The sequence below is a fragment of the Podarcis cretensis genome (assembly GCF_951804945.1).
Source record: "Podarcis cretensis genome assembly, chromosome: 1".
NCBI classification, from domain to species: domain Eukaryota; kingdom Metazoa; phylum Chordata; class Lepidosauria; order Squamata; family Lacertidae; genus Podarcis; species Podarcis cretensis.
The window spans coordinates 36,494,009-36,514,596 of NC_137170.1; the positions used below are offsets into that span (position 1 = coordinate 36,494,009).

Genomic DNA, 20,588 nt, shown 5'->3' on the forward strand with positions numbered 1-20,588 from the left:
GTTATATAGCGGCATCTGCCTTTAGCTCTGTATTCATTTGGTTTTATCCCTGGCACAGCAGCTTCGAAGCAAACATGACAGACCTACACTTTATTTTTGCTAGTTCAGTCATCTTGTATGGATGACTACGGCATTCATTTAAAATTTACTGCATCACACTAAAATTGATTGACAACCCTGGGCAGGAATTAGGTTGAATTGCCTGAACTAAGCAAATTTTGCAGTAGTAGCTGAAGTAACTGTATTCGTTCAAATGAGCTTGAAACACAACTAAGGGGTTAGAGTTCAAAAAGTAAATTCTTACGTTTATTTGCCATACCTCCTTTGTTTCCTCTGAAAAGGCTTGCAGAATATCAGTCTGCCTGGTGTAATTCCCATTGGCATCCTGCAGTCCCTGTAGAATTCTCTCTCGTAGAACCAGGACAGAAACTCGAAGCTGGTGCCAAAGAAGTTGTACTGTATGGATGTCAACAATCACGTTGACGGAATAAGACAAGAGCTTCAGGGAAAATTCAGTCTCCAGAAGAGCATGGATTTGTTCAACGTGATCAGAGATATCTTCACATATATCCTGTAAGAAAGGTGAGGGAAGAATATCAGCTAAAGTTATACAGTAATTTGATTTTACATTTTAAATTGCAGATTTAATTTTCATAATCTAAAGATTATATATAGCACTCTGTCTGTCTATCTGCCAGGCGGCAGAGGAACCAACCCCCACGGCAGGTTGCCAGGAATGGAAAAGACAAGGAAAAGTTCTTGCCATCTGCTTTTTATTCAATATTTACAGAGAGAGGCTTGGGAATGCAGCCTCTTGGAATAATGGCGTTGCCCCGAGTGACTCTCCACCACCTTTTCTCCCACTTCCTCATTGGCCATCTTCTCCCCTATGGGTGGCGCTGAGGGCCCTTTGCTTTTGAGCCCTTTGCACTACTAGTTTCAAGGCTCACTGGGTTCTGGGAGAGAGAAGGTCTGGAATGCTTTCTAAAGACACCGTGTCCATCAGCTGTTGGCCTCCTGGTACTTCCTCTTCCTCTCCCATTATTTCCCAACTTTCCCCCTCATCTGCCTCTGAGCTGTGACCTCCCTCAAACCCCTGTTGTAATTCTCAAATATCTTCTTCTTCTCTGGAAGGGTCAGGCTGGGGAGGTGGGTCTCCACCATTCCTCCTCTGCCCAGTCCTTGATTCTCTCTTTTACGATGCACACATCATCTGAGACTATTTCTGATGCATCTACAAACTTTCACAAAAGCTATCCTCTTTGGCATTGAGAAGGCATTTTCCTATGCGTTGTATTTGAGGGGTGGTGCCTTTGCTTCAAGCATATAATCTGGCTTACTTGACTGAACAATCTGTAGCTATTTGCCCTGTGTACCTGAACTCTGCGGCATATTAGGATCTGGATTGCAAGACTGATCTACTGCAGAACAGGGAGGGGGGAACTTTTCCAACTTGAGGGCCACATTCCTTTCTTGGCAGCCTTCCAGAGGCCACATCCTAGTGGTTGATGGGGACAAAATGGGGCAAAAAGAACAACAAATGTGAATTTTGCTTTTACGCAGTAGGCTAGTTTCTATACACACTGACACGCTCCGCTCCATCCAGGAAAACAAGAGGCATTATCAGAATTCAGGGACAAGTTTCATGGGTCATGGGTGGCTGGGAATGTCACCCAGACACAACTCTGAAGTACTGTAATGTCCAGCTGAAGTTTCTGAACTGTATTCAGAGGAATATCTATCCTATAGATATATAAAATACCTCTCAGGAAAGCTAAGTGTTTTATGTTAATTAACTTGGTTGGAGGGTAATTCAGACATTACTTCAGAGCTGTGTACATATGTCTGGGTGACATTCCCAGCCACACCTCCTTCCCCATGACCCCACCCCTTACTAGTGCTGCTTTGCAACCTCCTTGAGAGGGCCAGTGTGGTGTAGTGGTTAAGAGTGGTAGATTCGTAATCTGGGGAACTGGGTTCGCTTCCCCGCTCCTCCACATGCAGCTGCTGGGTGATCTTGGGCTAGTCACACTTCTCTGAAGTCTCTCAGCCCCACTCACCCTACAGAGTGTTTGTGGTGGGGGAGGAAGGGAAAGGAGAATGTTAGCCGCTTTGAGACTCCTTCGGGTAGTGATAAAGCGGGATAACAAATCCAAACTCTTCTTCTTCTTCCTTGGCTGTTTTCCCCTGGGCTGAAATTTGTCCCTGAATTCTGATAATGCCTCTTGTTTTCCTGGATGGAGTGGAGCATGTATGGGTGACATTGGAAAGGCTTTGGAAAACCACATATCCCAATAATAGTAACAGTTGCTACTGGTTGTAGGCCTCACTATGTCATACACACAGCAGGAGTCAACTGGTGTTACACATTAACAGAACAATCGACAGCCTCAGCCTCAGCCTCAGCCTGCTTTCTCTTGAGTTCTTTCATTGCTTCGAGGGTATGCCAAATATCTCAAATATGACCTGACACCAAGTGAGCATTCTCAAGCATGAAAAGAGGGAAGCAGGAGGCAAAACTTCTATGACATTTCCTATGCAATGTTTAATGGAAGAGCATTTAGGTTCAAAAGGGTAATCTATTTCAAATACAGTACAAAGAAAGCAACAGTTATTTCCAGAAATCAACCAATTCCAATGTTGTATCTCAGTCACTACTGGAATATAACTATAGGGAGAATCTCAGGAACACCTGAGATCATTGTACACGTAATATCATGAATCCAATACACTACATTTAAAAGAGGAATTAACCACCATGGGTCATTGTCACAATATTATGAGTTATGTTATGAGTTTGTAGATGCCAGGCCTCTCTAATCCTTGGATGCAGTAAGGCAAGATGGGACCCAGAAGGAAAGCAGCAGGGAGTGGGGAAGCTTGTTTCTCCCAAAATAAACCATGAACAATAACACGAACAAACCTTTGCTTCAGATAGGATCAAAATGGGGGAGTTTGAGCTGTGTGTGCACACTTCATCCACAAGCTAATTTGCTTAACCATTGTTTTTGGCTTGGAATTGTGTTGAAATGTGGCCACCATCCCCAAACTTGCTTCTGTTCTCTTCACACACATTTCTGACTTACATAATCCTAACTGTGGGAAGCAGGAAGTGTGTTACCCCAGGAGATCTCTATATCACTTCCATTGTGAAAATATCAACCAGCCATCCTGAGACATTCACCCGCAATTTTCCCAACAACTGAGGTGTATGGCAAGCCTAGCCACTGACTATTAAGCAGACATTTTGTCCTTATTCCAATACTTAACAAGTGTCCTTCACAGCAGTCAAATAGTAATCCTATTGGTTGGCGTTTTGAATCACCGTGACGAGGTGAGCTCCCATTGCTCTGTCCCAGCTCCTGCTAACCTAGCAGTGTGAAAGCATGCCAGTGCAAGTAGATAAATAGGTACTGCTATGGCGGGAAGGTAAACAGTGTTTCCATGCGCTCTGGTTTCTATCATGGTGTTCCGTTGCAGCAGAAGTGGTTAAGTCATGCTGGCTACGTTGCCTGAAAAGCTGTCTGTGAATAAATGCTGGCTCCCTCAGCCTGAAAGCGAGATGAGCACCACAACCCCATAGTCGCCTTTGACTGGACTTAACTTTCCAGGGGTCCTTTACCTTTTTTTACCTATTAATCCTATTGAACTAAGGATTTTTTTAATTAAAAAAATAAGTTCTTTATTATAATTATTATTTTTAGAGCTGATATTGATACTAAGGCAGTCCTAAATGAGAAGTAAAAATTATATCACATGCTCCAACCACAGACAGAAAAAACATCCTACATTCCACTTTATATCAGCATGACTGCTATGCAAATAGGGATTTTTTCACAAAAACAAACAATGAAACGTTAACACCAGATAGGGTTATACACTGTTAAAGTAGGCAGACCACACAGCTTCATACCCAGTGCCAGATTGAACCCTGTGGAGGTCCCTAGGCAGTTGAAATCTCGAAGGGGAGGGTGGGGGGCTCGTGCAGGCACTCTAGTGGAATAGCATTGAACTGTGGGTTAAAGCCTCAGCGCCTAGGACTTGCCGATCGAAAGGTCGGCAGTTCGAATCCCTGCGGCGGGGTGCGCTCCCGCTGCTCGGTCCCAGCGCCTGCCAACCTAGCAGTTCGAAAGCACCTCCGGGTGCAAGTAGATAAATAGGGACCGCTTACCAGCGGGAAGGTAAACGGCGTTTCCGTGTGCGGCTCTGGCTCGCCAGATGCAGCTTTGTCACGCTGGCCACGTGACCCGCAAGTGTCTCCGGACAGCGCTGGCCCCTGGCCTCTTGAGTGAGATGGGCGCACAACCCCAGAGTCTGTCAAGACTGGCCCGTACGGGCAGGGGTACCTTTACCTTTACCTTAAGAAAGCTTGGTTGTAATTATCTTTCAAGATCAAATAAAAATTATTTTGATCTGTTGTCGCAAGGCCCCTAAAAGGAGTGGGGCCCATAGGCTGGTGCCTATTCTGCTTATTTGTTAACCTGGCACTGCCCATACCATTTCACAAGGGACAATTAAAGTGTGTACAACTAATGACTCTGAAATAAGGCAGACCAGCATGCCATATGAGAGTCTGGAAGGCCATTTGTGCTGTCATCCCTGTTATCATATTGCAAGAGAGGCCATCAAGAACAGGGTTGTTGTTATTTTTTAAATAGAGCTCTGAAGACTTGAGCACTTTAGTAGACTTGTTTTTATCTTAAACCTAAGTCAGGCACATGCTTATAAAACCATGTGGTTTCCTGCATTGAGTTGATAGGCTGTACAGAAGCATCTTGGAGCATGGAATTTCTCAGAGTGTAGAGGCTGCATCTGTACAAGACCAACTGTCCATTTATCTCCATCCAAAGGGCAGCTGATCCAATAAGTTACAGCTGCTACTATCTGTCAGCCAAAGTCGGAGCCCTCCATGTTCATCAAACAAAAATCCAGTATAAACACTGCAGCCTGCAGACTGACAATCTTAAGTGTGTTTACTTGGAAGCAAGTCTCTATGAATTCAATGGGACTGACTCTCAGTTAAGTGTACATAGGAATGCAGCTAGACATTCCTAGGGTCTGCTCGAATCTAGCTTTTTCTAACAAGTTTTAAACCGAAACGCTGGTAGTGTTTTCCCTAGAGATAGATACAACACGACTGAGACATATGTGAAGTCTAGTGGGAGATGAAAGGTTCTAGTGCGCCACAGTTAACAACAGTGACAGAAGCAAATGTACTTTGGTTTATGTTCTTTGATCTTGTGGTAAACCCCCTGCAAGATATAAGCCTTTACTCATTGCATATGACAAGCTTACATGCAAAACAAATTCATGGTTTAAGAGTGTGTCTGCCTTGTTGAAGTTTATTTTAATAATATTATAGATTCCTCCAGGAATTGAAATTCCAGGCTAAACTTAAGAGATATCATAGAACGTTTAAAAAAAACACTTTCATATTCAGATGGAGTTAGAACGCTATAATACCGTTGCTTTACTGACCCAGAGAGAAAAGTTATTAACCCAGTTATCTGTCAGTGAAAATGGGGTTGGTACTGTTGCTATATAATAAGGAATTGATTCCTTTCAGAAAATAACAAGAGTGAGGCTTAGAACTTGCACAGCAACTTCTGGGTGTTCAAAGCAGTTCATAAATATTACGTCAATAATCCCTACAACAGCCCAGTAAGTTGGTCAGTGTTATTATTCCCATATTGCAAATTGGGAGCTGAAGCCAAGAAACAAGCCCTTTTTCTCAGGGCAAACAAATGGATGGAGATGGTGGTGGGATTCAGAATCATGTCCACTAATTTTCCATGTGTCCATCTGAACCTGTCCAAAGATCAGACCAGTCACATGGCCTTCTGACCTGGTTATCTTGCCATCAGGCTCCACCCTGAGAAGAAGCCATAATTTACACCAGGGTAGTTCTCAGTGGGGAGAAGTGCTAGGCCCATCGTCAAGCACAGGGAATCATTCGTCCATAGCAATGTACATAGCAAGGCACAAGCCATACGCACAACGACTCTGACCGGACGATCTGTGCCCTGGGTTTTTCTTGCTAACAGAGCATGTGGCCAGAACTAAGTACACACACAGTTTGTTTGGGTGCAGACTCTCTGCACGTGTTCAGAAAAACACGTGCTTTTTGCCTCCACTTTTTGCCATTCACTATTGATTGTTGGGTGAGAAAAGTTACGGTGGCTTACTAAGGCAACATAGTAAGTGTTGATAGAATGGAGATCTGAGCCGGGGGGGGGGGGGGGGGCTTCCCTAGTTCAGTCTATGAGTCACGATGTTACAAGTGCTCTAGTCCTTCCTTTTGCCATTATGAGTGTATGGCAAACATGTTGCGACCAGCCACTAGTTAGTAAAACCTGTGATGAAAAGTAGGTTTGGTGTGTATGAGCAAGTTGTTTAATGAACACGCTGCGACCACATTCTCATGATCGGAACTGCCTGCCTCTAGCGAAAATGAAACGCTTAGTGTTGTTCACATGTCTTGCATCCCAGAGGAATGACACGGAAGGCAGCAGTTATGAGTTACCAGTCTCTGCATCCACAGCAGACGGTTTTCAACCACCTTAAACCAGCCTTGGGTTAGGACTGCAAGCTAAAATAATTACAGAGAGTGTATAAACTTGCTGGTCAGGCATGATCATAATATCAGTTGCATACAAAATAACAAACTGTGAGAAGCTTTAAAGTGTTTGCTCCAGCGTTGGTTTGTAGGTGTTATTTCCAAAAGGAGAGCCACCAAGGGGTTGGGCAAGCCATCTTCCTATACAAGTAAATCCAATAGAACTAGATAGGCATTCCTTTGGATGTCAGCTGCCCCCAGAGGAAACGTGCCAAGTTGGTGGAATGAGAGATATTTCCGGGTGAGGCAACTATGGCCCTTGAAATAATGAGGTTTCAAGTAACAAACAGAAAATAAAAAACTACTCAAATAAAAATAAATAGCCACACTAGTAAAGAGCAAACTATACATATATACTGGAAGCAACAACAAGGTTGGCAATTTTCTCATCGATATAAATTTAATTCCACTGGGTAGAGAACACTATTCAACATATTAAGTTATATATGATCCTATAGTCTTTAGAATGCATTAAAACCATACACTATATTTCTAAGGTCAACTCCGGTTTGTGAAAAGGCAAAGAGATTTTGAACGTAAACCTGATTGTTCCCGCATTCCATTAATATTGCATTTTAAAATATCTAATGCACAGCAATGTCTCTTTACTGGATTTGTTCTAGACCTGCCCTAGTCCCCCCCTCCCCAGGTTATTAATTCAAGAAGAATCAATTTTATTCATTTTCTGCACTTGGTAGGTTCACAAACGTGCTCTACTCCAGTACAAACATGCCCAGGGAGAAAGAATCACATCAGACCAACTCTAAATGGCATACTTGACAACTATATGGAAAAGCAACTATAGAATGATCTTCATTTCACTAGCAAAGGTCATCCCTTCTTTTACAAACAAAAAATATAGGACAAAATATTTTGACTAATAAATTTGATTCTCCCAATGCAAATCTTGTATTCCAAAGTAAAGTTTCCTCAAGTGCAAATGTAAGCTTCCCTTGAAATGTAAATAAATTCAGGAAGACAATTGTTGGTGGGAATATGGAAGAGAAAGAGTTAAATTTCCCCTTTCCAACTTCATGGTTCTGTGGCTGCTCAAGGCTTCTCAGTGGCTGCTGTTTTCAGTAACAAAAACATGCGCATTAACTGCATGGATGCAATTAACACCACATCTTGCAGCCTTAGTTGTGTTAAATGCATTTAAATGAAAGAAATGAAGAAAACATGGGCAGCTAGCAAAGCCACTGGCGTATCCAGGTTGAGTGAAATGGCACCCAATGCCTACATATGTGGAACAAACTGCTGCTGGATAAGGCAGTGCCTGCAATATCCGCTACTAAGGGTGATTAAGTATAAAACTCAAGCCTACCAATATCAAAGGAATAACCATACAATTTCCCCCAAAATAAAATAAGGGTACAAGTCAATGGAACACAGCCTCTTCTGTTAAAATAATTGGCCATTATAAATATATATATTTCTCTTTTTTACATCCCATTGCCTCCAGACTGTTAATATTTTGCAGGAGGGATTCAAGTGCATACTGGAAACATAGGCTTGTGCAATGAAAGTGGATTGAAGAGTTCTGTCACTATAGCACAACAAATCCGCTGCTTTTTTAAAGGACTTTTTGCAGTTAGGAAAGTGACAGGGAAATGCACTGAAAAGTCTGGGATGGATGAATGGTGAATGGGAATATAATCAGAATGAATGCACAGTCATATAACAGCCACCCCGCAAATGAATCAGAATGAGTGCTCAGTAAAGAACAGACATAGACTATTGCCTGCACACATCAGAGTAAAGATTCACAAGACATGTACTTATTTAGTGTAAAGATCACTACTGTATACCGACTTGGACCTTTCCAAAGAATACTGTTAGAATTAAAAAGGCATAGCACTCTTATCAAAAACACGAAAGCAGCACTTGAATCTGACAGCAAGCATTTAAGCAAATTATAGTGCTGCTTCCGTCCTTTCACACATTCCTAATCACACAAATGATCAAACGGCATGTTGAAGAGTTATCACAGAAGCTTGATGTAAAAGTTATTAAATCAGAAACAACAAATGGGGTGGTGGACCTAGCCTTCAACAAGGTAGTCTAAATATAGAGTAATTAAGCACCTAGACTTGGCAGAAATCACAGCATGCAAGGGAATGAGGTACACTCTTCCAGACCAAAGTAAAAGTTCATAGACATGAAACATGATCCCCACTTAAAAGGTACAGTGCAAGAAAGCATTTGCAGAGGCTAAACTCTGAAATCTGGCATTCTTAGATCGTGCCAAAGCCCACGTTTTGTTAATTATTTCCCAATACATCATGTCCTACCTTAATTGTTTCCAAAGGAGGGTTTTCATTCACCCATTTAGCAGAAAATTCACAGTCCCCCCATTTTTTTTCTCTTCCTCTCGGTCAAAGCAGAGCTAGTAATTCAGGAAACATGCCAATATAAAATCCAGACAAGTCACAGCCAGATCCATTTTCAGTTCTCCGGCAACTGCTTTTGCTTTGCAATGAACAAATTTAAAACAAAGCAAATGATTAAAAAAAAAAAGTTTCTGCACAAGGTTATTTCCCAGATTAAATTAAAGCCTCTTTCCTTCTCCTAAAGTTTCTGAGCTACAATAATGTTTTCTCAGACATACGGATCTCAGACTGGTAACTCACTAGACACTTGCCGCTTGAAATTAGTTGGGTTATTTTAGTCACTGACATAAGTTCCAGCAGAATGTTAGCTGAGCACCAAGATGGCAAAAGGGAATCTAATATAAGTCGGTCACTTGGTTACAGTACAAAGCTGATAATAAAGTTTCAGATTTGGATATATTTATGGACCTACAAGTACTACATTTCTTTTCTCCCCACCCCCAATAACATGATTTAGGCTGCAGTGCTGTGCACACTTACTTGGAAGTAAACCCCTTTGAACTCAGTGGGTCTTGCTTCTGAATAAATGTACAGAAGAAGCTTGTGCTATTATGCTGCAGTCCTAAACACCCTGGGATATTTATCTTATTTATTTTAATTTTTATTTTTATTATTAATTATTATTATTACATTTATATTCCACCTTTCCTCCAAGGTGGCACACATGATTCTCCCTCTTCCCATTTTAACCTCACAACAACCCTGTGAAGTAGATTAGGCTGAGACACAGTGACTGCCTCAAGTTCACTCAGGGAGCTTCATGGCTGAGTGGGGATTTGAACCCCAGTCTCCCAGGTCTTAGTCTTACACTCTAACCACTGCACCACACTGGCTCTCTGGGTAAAGTGCTCTTGAAAACCTGGGGATTTACATGAAAAGCCAAATTGCATAGGATTGGGCTACAAGTCTTTAAAAGTTCCAGTGATGTAAAACTAAGGTCAGTAGACTTAAAGTCAGATCGTTTAGATTCTTTCAGGACGCGGTCGATCATAAGATCGGAAGAGTTTGTTCACAGCAGACTTGACTTCCCCAGTGCCATGACTCACGAGAGGGCACTCAAATAATAAATGGACACTCGTGACTGCTGGCTTTTGCAGCAATATGAAATACTGTGCTTGAGTTTTGAACAGGGCAGGAGTGGAAGTTACATATTGCTGGAGAAATCCTCAGCTTAGAAGCTCCTAAGACTTTATTACAAGAGAACCTTGTGGGTGCCCCCAGAGTTAGCTCCAGTGTGGTACAATTCTGTTTGTACATACATAAATAGCATAGGGTTGTAACCAACGGTACGTCTTTTGATCCAGATGGGGCTGCAAGGAACAGAAAGGGCTGAGTGGGCACCCTTCCAGCTGCAGCCCCACATACCCTCCCACAAGTCTGCTCCAGATGGCCAGATGAGAATGGGAACAGCATGGGAGGCCGTGGATGCCCAGGGCTGTGGGTGCCATGCAGCGTGCATAGCCCTGGCACTGGAATTTGTGGGTGCCCATCTCCTCCATGGGGGATTTTGTGGGTGCAGGGCCCTAGGGAGTTGGCACCTATGATGGGAGGATGTGCATGGTTGGATTGCAGGTTAACTGTAAATAATGTGTTGGGATACTGCCAGGGAGACAGAGGCATCAGGCAGGCCCCCAGTCGTCTCCGGACAATCACTGGTCTTCCGTGGAACAGCATCAGTCAATTAGTGGCACGAGCCTCAGAGACGTTCCAAGACCTGTGCACACCCTTTCAGCAGAGTCTCCACAACGAAAGGATGCAGACAGGAGAGCATGTTTACAGCTTTATTCAACATAGTTCAGAACAAAGGAAAAACATGACTGCTTGCCTCCGTGTCCAGGAAAACAGCCAGAGCAAAAGCTATATACAAAACGGAAGTTCCCAGCAGAGCTGGAAGTAAACAGGCATGTGATACACAACAATCATGCCTGATCCTTTAAGGTGGAACGGAACTATATCCTAACATAATGTAGATAAAAGTACATTGCAGGATAAATGGGGAACAGGCAATAATCACCTCTCCCTCTTTCTACTCCTGGAAGCCCAGGCTCAGAAAGCTCTCAGAAAGGATAGTTTTTGTGCCTGGATCTAACAGTTATAAAGACAGGGCGACAGTAGATATCACAAGCTCGAATTAGATGTAGTTTGTCATATTATATGTACAAGCTTCAGCAAGCTTTGGGTCTGTGCATTGCCCCTCCTCTTCTTCCTCCTTCACACTTTCCTGGAGGAAATCAAAAGCTTAAGACTATAAGAGCCCTGCTTGGTCAGGCCCATTGTTGCCTGGCATGAGATTCTCACTGTGGCCAACCAGATGCCTGTAAGAATCTTGCAGGCAGGACCTGAGTACAACAACATTCTCCCCACTTGCAATTCCTAGCATTCTGCCTTGCACAATGAAGGCAGACCATATGGTCAGTAACCATGCACAGCCTTAGCTTCTGATTATGGTTTGTCTGAAGATGGGAATTATACAAACTGTTGTGAGTTAACCAACCAGGATGCCAAATTAGGTCCCATGGCTTGAGATCCTGGTTTCTTAATTAAGGATGGTTTGTACAATCTTCAGAATGTGTTCAGAGATAATGGGTCACAATCAGAGACTGATGCCCCAGAAGCCACCCAAGGAGGCTGGATTCTGACACTGGCCCTGGCCACTTTCACATGGTGGTAAAGCATATTGTAACAATTACAAGTGGTCCTTTACCAAACTCTCATTTGTGAAATTGCAGGAGACATATAAATGACCCCTATGGGCGCCACTATCAAATCACCTCCAGACATTCTTGGACTCCAACTTCCATTCCAGTCCGGCTTCCGCGCTGGTCATGGGACCGAGACGGCTCTGGTCGCCCTAACAGATGATCTCCGCAGGCAGCTGGATTGAGGCGGGTCGGGGCTGCTGATTCTTCTAGACCTGTCAGCAGCCTTTGACATGGTCGATCACGAACTCCTGGACCACTGATTGCCGACGTGGGGATCCAGGGCACAGTCCTTCAATGGCTGCGCTCGTTTCTCTCTGGTCGGGGACAGAGGGTGGCGCTTGGGGGGGAATTGTCATCCCGCCACTCCTTGGTGTGTGGTGTGCCCCAGGGTGCAATACTCTCCCCGATGCTTTTTAACATCTTTATGCGCCCCCTCGCCCAGCTTGTCCGGAGTTTTGGGCTGGGCTGCCATCAGTATGCTGATGACACCCAACTCTATCTGTTGATGGATGGCCACCCGGACTCGGCCCCAGACACACTGATCAGATGCTTGGAGGCTGTGGCTGGATGGTTACGTGGGAACCGGTTGAAGTTAAATCCTTCGAAGACAGATGTCCTCTGGCTGGGACGGGACGACATGGGACTGAGGGGGCAACTCCCATCTCTTGCGGGGGTGCAATTAGTGCCAGCACCGTTCGTGAAGAGTTTGGGTGTAATCTTTGATACCTCCCTCTCCATGGAGGCGCAGATTGCAGCTATAACAAAGGCGGCATTTTTTCATCTCCGCCAAGCTAAGCAGTTGGCTCCTTACCTCTCTCGCCCTGACCTAGCCACTGTGATCCACGCGACGGTCACCTCCAGACTGGATTATTGTAACTCGCTCTACATGGGGCTGCACTTGAGACTGACCCAGAAACTCCAGCGGGTGCAGAATGCCGCAGCGAGACTCCTTACGGGGTCTTCGCTTAGAGATCACATTCATCCGGTGCTATACCAGCTGCACTGGCTCCCGGTGGAGTACAGGATCAGGTTTAAGGTGCTGGTTTTAACCTTCAAAGCCCTATACGGCCTAGGGCCCTCGTACCTACGGGACCGCCTCTCCTGGTATGCCCCACAGAGGAACTTACGGTCTTCAAATAAAAACACCTTGAAGGTCCCAGGCCACAGAGAGGTTAGGCTGGCCTCAACTAGAGCCAGGGCTTTTTCGGCTGCGGCTCCAACCTGGTGGAACGCTCTGTCACAAGAGACAAGGGCCCTGCAGGACTTGACATCTTTCCGCAGGGCCTGCAAGACAGAGCTGTTCCACCTGGCCTTTGGTCAGGGCGCAGCCTGACTCCCTCCTTTGGCAATCTTTACAAAACTTTAGTTTATGGTTGCCATCAATTTTGATTTTAATTAATTTTTATAATGTTTTATAATGTTGTACTGTTTTAGTGTTGTTAGCCGCCCTGAGCCCGGCTTCGGCTGGGGAGGGCGGGATATAAATAAAAGTTATTATTATTATTATTATTATTATTAGCCCTAGCAAGCACGGTCAATGCTCATGGATGGCCAACATTCAGGAATGATGGGAGTTGTACTCTCAGTAACTTCTCAAGGGACACAGGTTGCCCATCCCTTCCCAGGGCTGAGCTGGTGCTAGAGATAAATAAAACTTGAACTGATCTTGTCGTTAAAACCACTAGAAATGCAACGTTATTCATTGATTGGGGAATTAACTGGTTTTTAGGCAAAACCGAAAGGAGAAAAAAACACCCTAGTGTTAATACTTTTAAAAAAGCAGCACTAAATTAGTTATTGAAGCATCCAGATGAAGTAACTGGAGAGAGTGAACAGCGTGGCTGGCACTGCACACAGTAGACCACCTCAGCATGAATGCACACACGTGTTTTGAAATCTGAGATATACAGCAGAACTGTTACTGTAACCGGGGCCACGTTTCATAATACACCATCTTGATTGTGAGCATTTTTCCATCCTGAACTTTCTAAGTGTTATATAGCAATAAAAATGTAAAACATATTGTTACATGCCACCCTAGTCTCCAGGCGGTGAGAGGTTCCAGTACTTTCTCAGTGCTCTTTTTCCCCCCTTGGACTGAAGGTCGGCAGAGATTGCGGTGTCTCTAGGATACATGGTTTTATTTACACACATATATAAGCTGAACATAAGATAGAGCAGCTCACAGCATTAACAGATCTCCCAGCTTGGGATTCAGAACAGAACTAGCATGCCTCTATGTTGCGGCCTTTCAGTCTGCTTCCAGCTCAGCTCTCACACACAACTCTGGATTTTGTTCCCTTGTGTAGCAGCTAGGTAAGTGGGGAGAGGAAAGGCCCACCCATTAGCCTAGAGCAGGCATAGGCAAACGCGCCCCTCCAGATGTTTTTGGCCTACAACTCCCATGATCCCTAGCTAACAGGACCAGTGGTCAGAGATGATGGGAATTGTAGTCTCAAAACATCTGGAGAGCCGAGTTTGCCTATGCCTGGCCTAGAGGGGCCCCTGCTGTTCTGGTGGAGGTTCCCTGCAGTGGCGGACTTTGGGCTTTCAAATTTCAGCAGTGCCCTGTGCTACACCAAAATTTGACGCCCCCTGCCTCTCGCCTTTCATTGCTGCCACGGCCCCTGGAGCACCCTCTTGGCTTGGTGCCCAGTGCAGACAAACTGTCCGCGCTCCCCTAAGTCCATCTCTATTACCTGCAAAGTTTAGAACTTTGCATGGTTATGAGGACATCAACCTCTCCGTTGCTGACATTTGTCCTTGCCTCGAGGGCACTAGGACTAACAAAGGTGGTCAGCAGAGGAGGAAAAACTTGGTTAGCATGTCTCTGTATGAGAAGAAGGCCTGTGCACAGCATCAGTTTTAAAGCCAGATTGCATATGGTGCTAAACACAGCACTGCAAGCATCACTATAATATCAGTTAATACCAATTAATATCTATGAGGTGATAGATGACTTTTGCCAAAACATTGTTGAACAAGTGAAGAGTGAATTTTCCCAGGTGCAAGGGTCCTCTCATGGTATGAAACCACTAGCCCAAACTACCTTTTAATCATTTTTTGAAAAAGGAAAATCTGTGGTGATACACTTTGCCTCATGTGTAGTTTGGGCTCTTGGCGATCCATCAGGCTGATTCACAGGCTGTCATTTAAACATATGTATGTTTCAGGAATGTAAAACGTTTGATTAATTAATAGGCTTAAAATACGTTTAATAGCTTCATTTATTATTCGCTTGATAAAAATGAGATGAGAGATGCCTTCACTTTGCTGGGCACAGCAGACTTAGAAGAAGTCATCTATTTCAGGGCTGGCCGAAGACAGTTTGCTGCAAACGATGTGCCCCTCAACACAAGGCGCAGTATCATAATGATGTTATAATGTAGCCGCACTTATATGTACTATATATGGCTCTGGTCTCCTCACCTCAAAAAAGATGTTATAGAGCTGGAGAAAGTTCAGGAAGGAGCAACCAAAATGACCAAGGGAATGGAGCAACTCCCCTGGGAGAGAAAAGGTACAATATCTGGGGCTTTTTAGTTTAGAGGAAAGGCAAGTGAGAGGGAACATGGTAGAAGTGTATAAAATTATGCATTTTGTGGAGAAAGTAGAAGGAGAGTAAAGTTTTTCCTCTCCTTCTCACTATACTAAAATTGCAATAAATGTGAATGAAGGGAGATTCAGGTCAGACAAGAGGAAGTACTTCTAAACCCAGCACATGGAACTCATTTCCACAAGATGTGATGACCACCTATTTACATGGCTTTAAAGGAGCTTAGTCAAATCCACAGTGGATAAAGCTGTTAATTGCCACTAATCATGTCCAAAGGTGGTATGCGACCATTGCTAAACTTCAACCACTGGGGAACAACAGTGGAAGAGGCTATTGCCTTCACGTTCTGCTTGTGGGATTCTCATAAGTATCGAGTTGAACACTGAGGGAAAGAAGATGCTTCATTAGATAAGCCTTTGATGTGACCCAACAAGGCTCTTATAAAATGTTGTAACAAACGTGCTAAGAGGAAGGCACGTTTGGCAAACCCTCACCATGACTAGAAACCTATGCCCCTACTGTAGAAGGATGTATGGATCCAGAATTGGCTTCCACAGTCACTTACAGACTCATTATTAAAACTGTGTTTATGGAAGACAATCTTACACAGCTACGAGTGATAGCCAAAGAGAGGAAGATCATTTGCACAAGGCCTCAACTAGAAACCTTGGGGGGAAAGGACAAATGAAAGCCTGCAAATATAATATTCTAAACAAAGACTATTCATAATTTCTGCAGCTATGCTTACTTTTTATTTTTTGAAAGAGAGAGAAACCCAGAGCACAGAATAGATTCCATCTGCAGCTTTCAAGTTTGGAATTATGCGTTTTGAGCTCCTCAGTTCTATTATCATAAGATCTGAGCTGACATTTCACATGTATGTTGTAATTGATTAAGTAAAGCCAGATCCCAGCGCTATACCATTTTCATCATTCCTTTTAACAAAGCACAAAGTAAGCTCAGCAAGGCCTGCTGCAAAGAAATTTCATTTTGAAGTCTCGTTTCTAACATTTCTGAGAGATTAAACAGCCAGACAGATATGGCAGTTTAGCTTTTACCCTTAAGGATTTAATCAAGCAATGCTTTAAAGTATGGAGTCTCCTATATAAAAAAAAAAGGTGAGGAGACAGGCTCAAACTGGTTCCTCCTCACCAATCCTTCTTAAAGCAATGGTCACATTCCAGACATTTCTAGGCACTGTGGTTACATCACTCCAAATGTCCTATATGAAAACAGCTGCTATGTCCCATATTCGTGACCTTTAGGCTTTCTAGATCAAATTATTCAGCTGTCCTTTTCAGACTCTTTGGGTTGCTATGAAATGGAGCCCTAAAGACCAAACTATCTGAGTTTGTGTACGATTCAAAATACTCAGGGTTTGCAGCCAGTGTTAAATACTCAGGAGAAATATGACAACTGCTTGGCCACTCAGGACTTTTGAAAAACAGTTGAACATTTTGAAAGGAGTCTGTTTATTTACTTACTATACTTATATCCTGCATTTCTTCCAAGGCAGTCAAGGCAGTATACGTAGTTTTCTCCTCCCCTCCCCTTAAAGGTAAAGGGACCCCTGACCATTAGGTCCAGTCGTGACCGACTCTGGGGTTGTGGTGCTCATCTCGCTTTATTGGCCGAAGGAGCCAGTGTACAGCTTCCGGGTCACGTGGCCAGCATGACTAAGCCACTTCTGGAGAACCAGAGCAGCGCATGGAAACGCCGTTTACCTTCCCACTGGAGCGGTACCTATTTATCTACTTGCACTTCGACGCGCTTTCGAACTGCTAGGTTGGGCAGGAGCAGGAACTGAGCAACAGGAGCTCAACCCGTCACGGGGATTCGAACCGCCGACCTTCTGATTGGCAAGTCCTAGGCTCTGTGGTTTAACCCACAGCGCCACCCGTGTCCCTTAGCCTCACAATAACTCTGAGGTACACTAGGCTAAGAGAATGTGACTGGCCCAATGTCACCCCTTGAGCTTCATTGGTTGAATGAGGATTAAACCAGGATCTCCCTAGTCCGTACACTCTAAACATTACATCACCACACAAATTTATACTTGTTCACATAGAATCGTAGAGTTGGACCTGAGGGTCTTCTAGTCCAACCCTCTGCAATATAGGAATCTCAACTAAAGCATCCATGACAGATGGCCATCCAACCTCTGCTTGAAAACCTCGAGGGAAGAAGAGCCCAACACCTCCTGAGGGAGTCCGTTCCACTGTCAAAACAGCTCTTACTGTCAAAGTGCTTCCTGATGTTTAGTTTGGAATCTCCTTTCTTGTAACTTGAAGCCATTGGTTCGGACCCTACCCTCCGGAGCAGGAGAAAACAAGCGTACTCCATCTTCAATGTGACAGCCATTTAGATATTTGAAGATGGCTATTTTATCACCTCTCAGTCTCCTCTTTACCAGACAAAACATACCCAATTCCTTCAACCGTTCTTAGTCTATTGTTAACTGCACTGGGGGGAAAGAACACACAAAATGTGTGTCTCCAAAGAAAATGTTTACGCTGTTTGGTGGGACTTTATTTCTCATGTTTCAGACACAGAAGTACAAAATTCCCTGTCTGTAGTACAAAAGGAAATTTAATTGTCATAATATTTTTTGTTGTTATTCGTATGATGCACTTTTTACCCAACTAACCAGATATGTCCTGCTCTGCCTAAAGATAGTTTATGTAGGAAGTGATTAAGATGTTTTAGGTGGTGGAGAGAGATAAAAAAAAAATTAAAAAATGAATTCACATTTACAGTAGAATAAGTCAGAGTGATGTAGTAGCTAACATCTAGACTAAGGTCAGGAATACCTGGGTTGAAATCTCCACTCAGCCACGAATCGTGCTGGCTACACAAGGCCTGCCATCCCTATCAGCCTAACTCACCTCAGGGGTTGTTCCTGTGAGGATAAAATGAGAGGGGAAAACAATGTATGGCATCATGAGCTCCATGGACGAATGGGGAGATAAAAAAGTACTTAATAAAATAAGAAGACTGCACAGGTATTGCAGTGGGCGAGGCATTGTGGCGTGACTTTTGCAAGATGTTCTCTAGAAACAGAAAATCCTCTGTACTCTCCTAAAGGCACTAGATGGTGCTGTGATACAGCTGCAATGGAAAACCTGGCTTCATGCATAGCTGTAGAAAACTGCTTTTTCTCCATTACCAATAAAAGAGGCTTAATTCTGTGCATCCAAGAGAGAAAACTGGAGATGCATGTTTTCGATGCAAGCTAAGAAGCAATGGAATTAGTAGCACAAGCCTCCAGGCATTGACTTCGAAGTAGCTCCTTTGATTGAAATCCATGGAGCAAAGGGTTATATAGGAACACTGAAATACACGCTTAAGGTTTAGAGAATCTTCTACAAAGATAGTCTGCTTTGCTGATCAGAGGACTGAAAGTCTATTATATATCTGTTACAAGTTGCTTTTCTGTTTCTTGCTATTTATTATTAATATCAGGAGGAATCCAACGTTGCACTATGTTAATTGCTGCATCAGTACAGTGCAGCTTGCCACGCAGAACAACCTTCCCTCACTCCCTTGTGCATTGTTCTGGGGGGTTTCCTCTGATTCCCTCCCCCTTCCGGGCTGATTTCAGGAAGTAAAAGGGGAAGGATTAGGGAGAAAACCCTTGAGGTCAAAGCTCTGTAGCATCAGCAGAAGTCCTTGCGCTTCCACTGACAGGACTTGTCTGTTCACTAAAGGACAACCAAAATGATCAAGGGGATGGATGGAGCAGCTTTCCCTGCAAGGGAAACTTGCAGCATTTGTGGTACTTCTTAGTTGAGAGGGGGAAAAGTGACACGACAGAATGGGGCATGGAATGGGGAAAAATGGGTATCAAAACTGCCCATATCAAAACCACACCTCTTAAAAAGAGATGGATGAGAAGCACTAAGGGCATCCACGGCTGCAGAAACTTCATCCCTTCTACAGCCTTGTAGAAATAAAGCAGTCTTTCAATGGTAAGAAGATGACAGAAAACATAGGGGGGTTTAAAATTGTTTATGGTGTCATTTTCCCACTCCCCCCATGGACATAGCCAGGGGGCAGGGGGTCAGCTGCCTCCCTAAATTAAGTAAGTAAATAAAAATACTTAACTAAGGGACTTCCGGGTTAGCGCCTCTGGCAATGGCGGAATTCCTCTGATCGGGAGGAATTTACTCCGTGGAAACAGGGTCTGGCCGCCATGGCGAAGGCGGAGACCCACTAAAAATCACAGGTGGGAGAAGCCTGTGAACCTGGGATTCGGCTGGCACCTTTTGCGCCTCCCCTACTCACGGGGAAACCCGGTTTCGGGGATCCGGAGCGACGCGGGGTGAGTGGCACGGTGCTTCGAATTGACTGCTTCTTTCACAGAGGGAAGCCGCATAGCTGTTGTCGGAGAGCGCTGACTTTTTCCTGTGGACAATTTGATCTTAAAACAACGGAACAGAAGTAGAACGGAAAATTGGATTTTTAAACGTCTTAATTTGGCACCGAAACGGGGTGGTTTAAAACAGGAAGTCCGCCTTCCCCTTTTGTAAATAGATTGAAGCAAAGAGGCTGCAAGCTAAAGTCTTGGAAAGTCTTCTGCAAAGGATTAAACTTCCATCGATTAAAACTATTAAACCCCCTTGGAAGCAGGAGAAGAGGGGGGAAATTTTGGATCGTGCAAGCCTGCAGGAGAGAGTGATGAAAATTAAATCACCACCGCTCTGAACCTGGAAAGGGGTTGCCAGTAAGATTGACATTTTGAAGTTCATTGGCTGTGAATAGAACGTATCTTGACAGTTAGCTAAATAAGAGAAATATATTGTTTCCATTGTCCTCTTCTGCGTTTAAAAAGGAGGAAAAGTAATATACCATCTATATATCATCTTCTCTAGATTTTCTCTGATTGCAACACTCGCCGTGAATTTTATTCCCTCCTTCCACAATTTTGACCATTTTTCATATTCTATGTTATGCCCCAGATCTATCGCCCATTTTACCATAACTTCCTTAATTTCTTCATCTTTTGTGTCCCATTCCAATAATAAATTGTACATTTTAGATAGTAATTTAAATTTATTTTCTATTATTTCAATTTGAAATTTCGATTTCTTTTCATTCATATATTACGCCAGAGAAGCTAAGTAGGATGTACAAAACTGGAAATAAGGCCTGCTGGAAATGCAAAACAAAAGAAGGCAATTTCATACACATGTGGTGGACATGTGAGGAAATAAAAAAATTTTGGGATACGATATATAATGAATTAAAAAAAATATTAAGATATACATTCCCGAAAAAGCCAGAGGCCTTCTTATTAGGTATCATCGGAGAAGAAATTAAGAAAG

General features: G+C 43.6%; 1 protein-coding gene across 3 annotated transcripts in view; it reads right to left on the minus strand.

The window, feature by feature from the left end:
- Positions 1-20,588, minus strand: part of AKAP6 (A-kinase anchoring protein 6) — a 251,417-nt gene that overhangs the window by 171,988 nt on the left and 58,841 nt on the right. For 2 of the 3 annotated variants that reach the window (XM_079954227.1, XM_079954225.1), the window contains exon 3: positions 305-571. In XM_079954227.1, coding sequence (XP_079810353.1) covers positions 305-571 — 267 coding nt within the window. The remainder of the gene's footprint in view (positions 1-304; positions 572-20,588) is intronic. The other variant, XM_079954226.1, reaches the window with a different exon arrangement.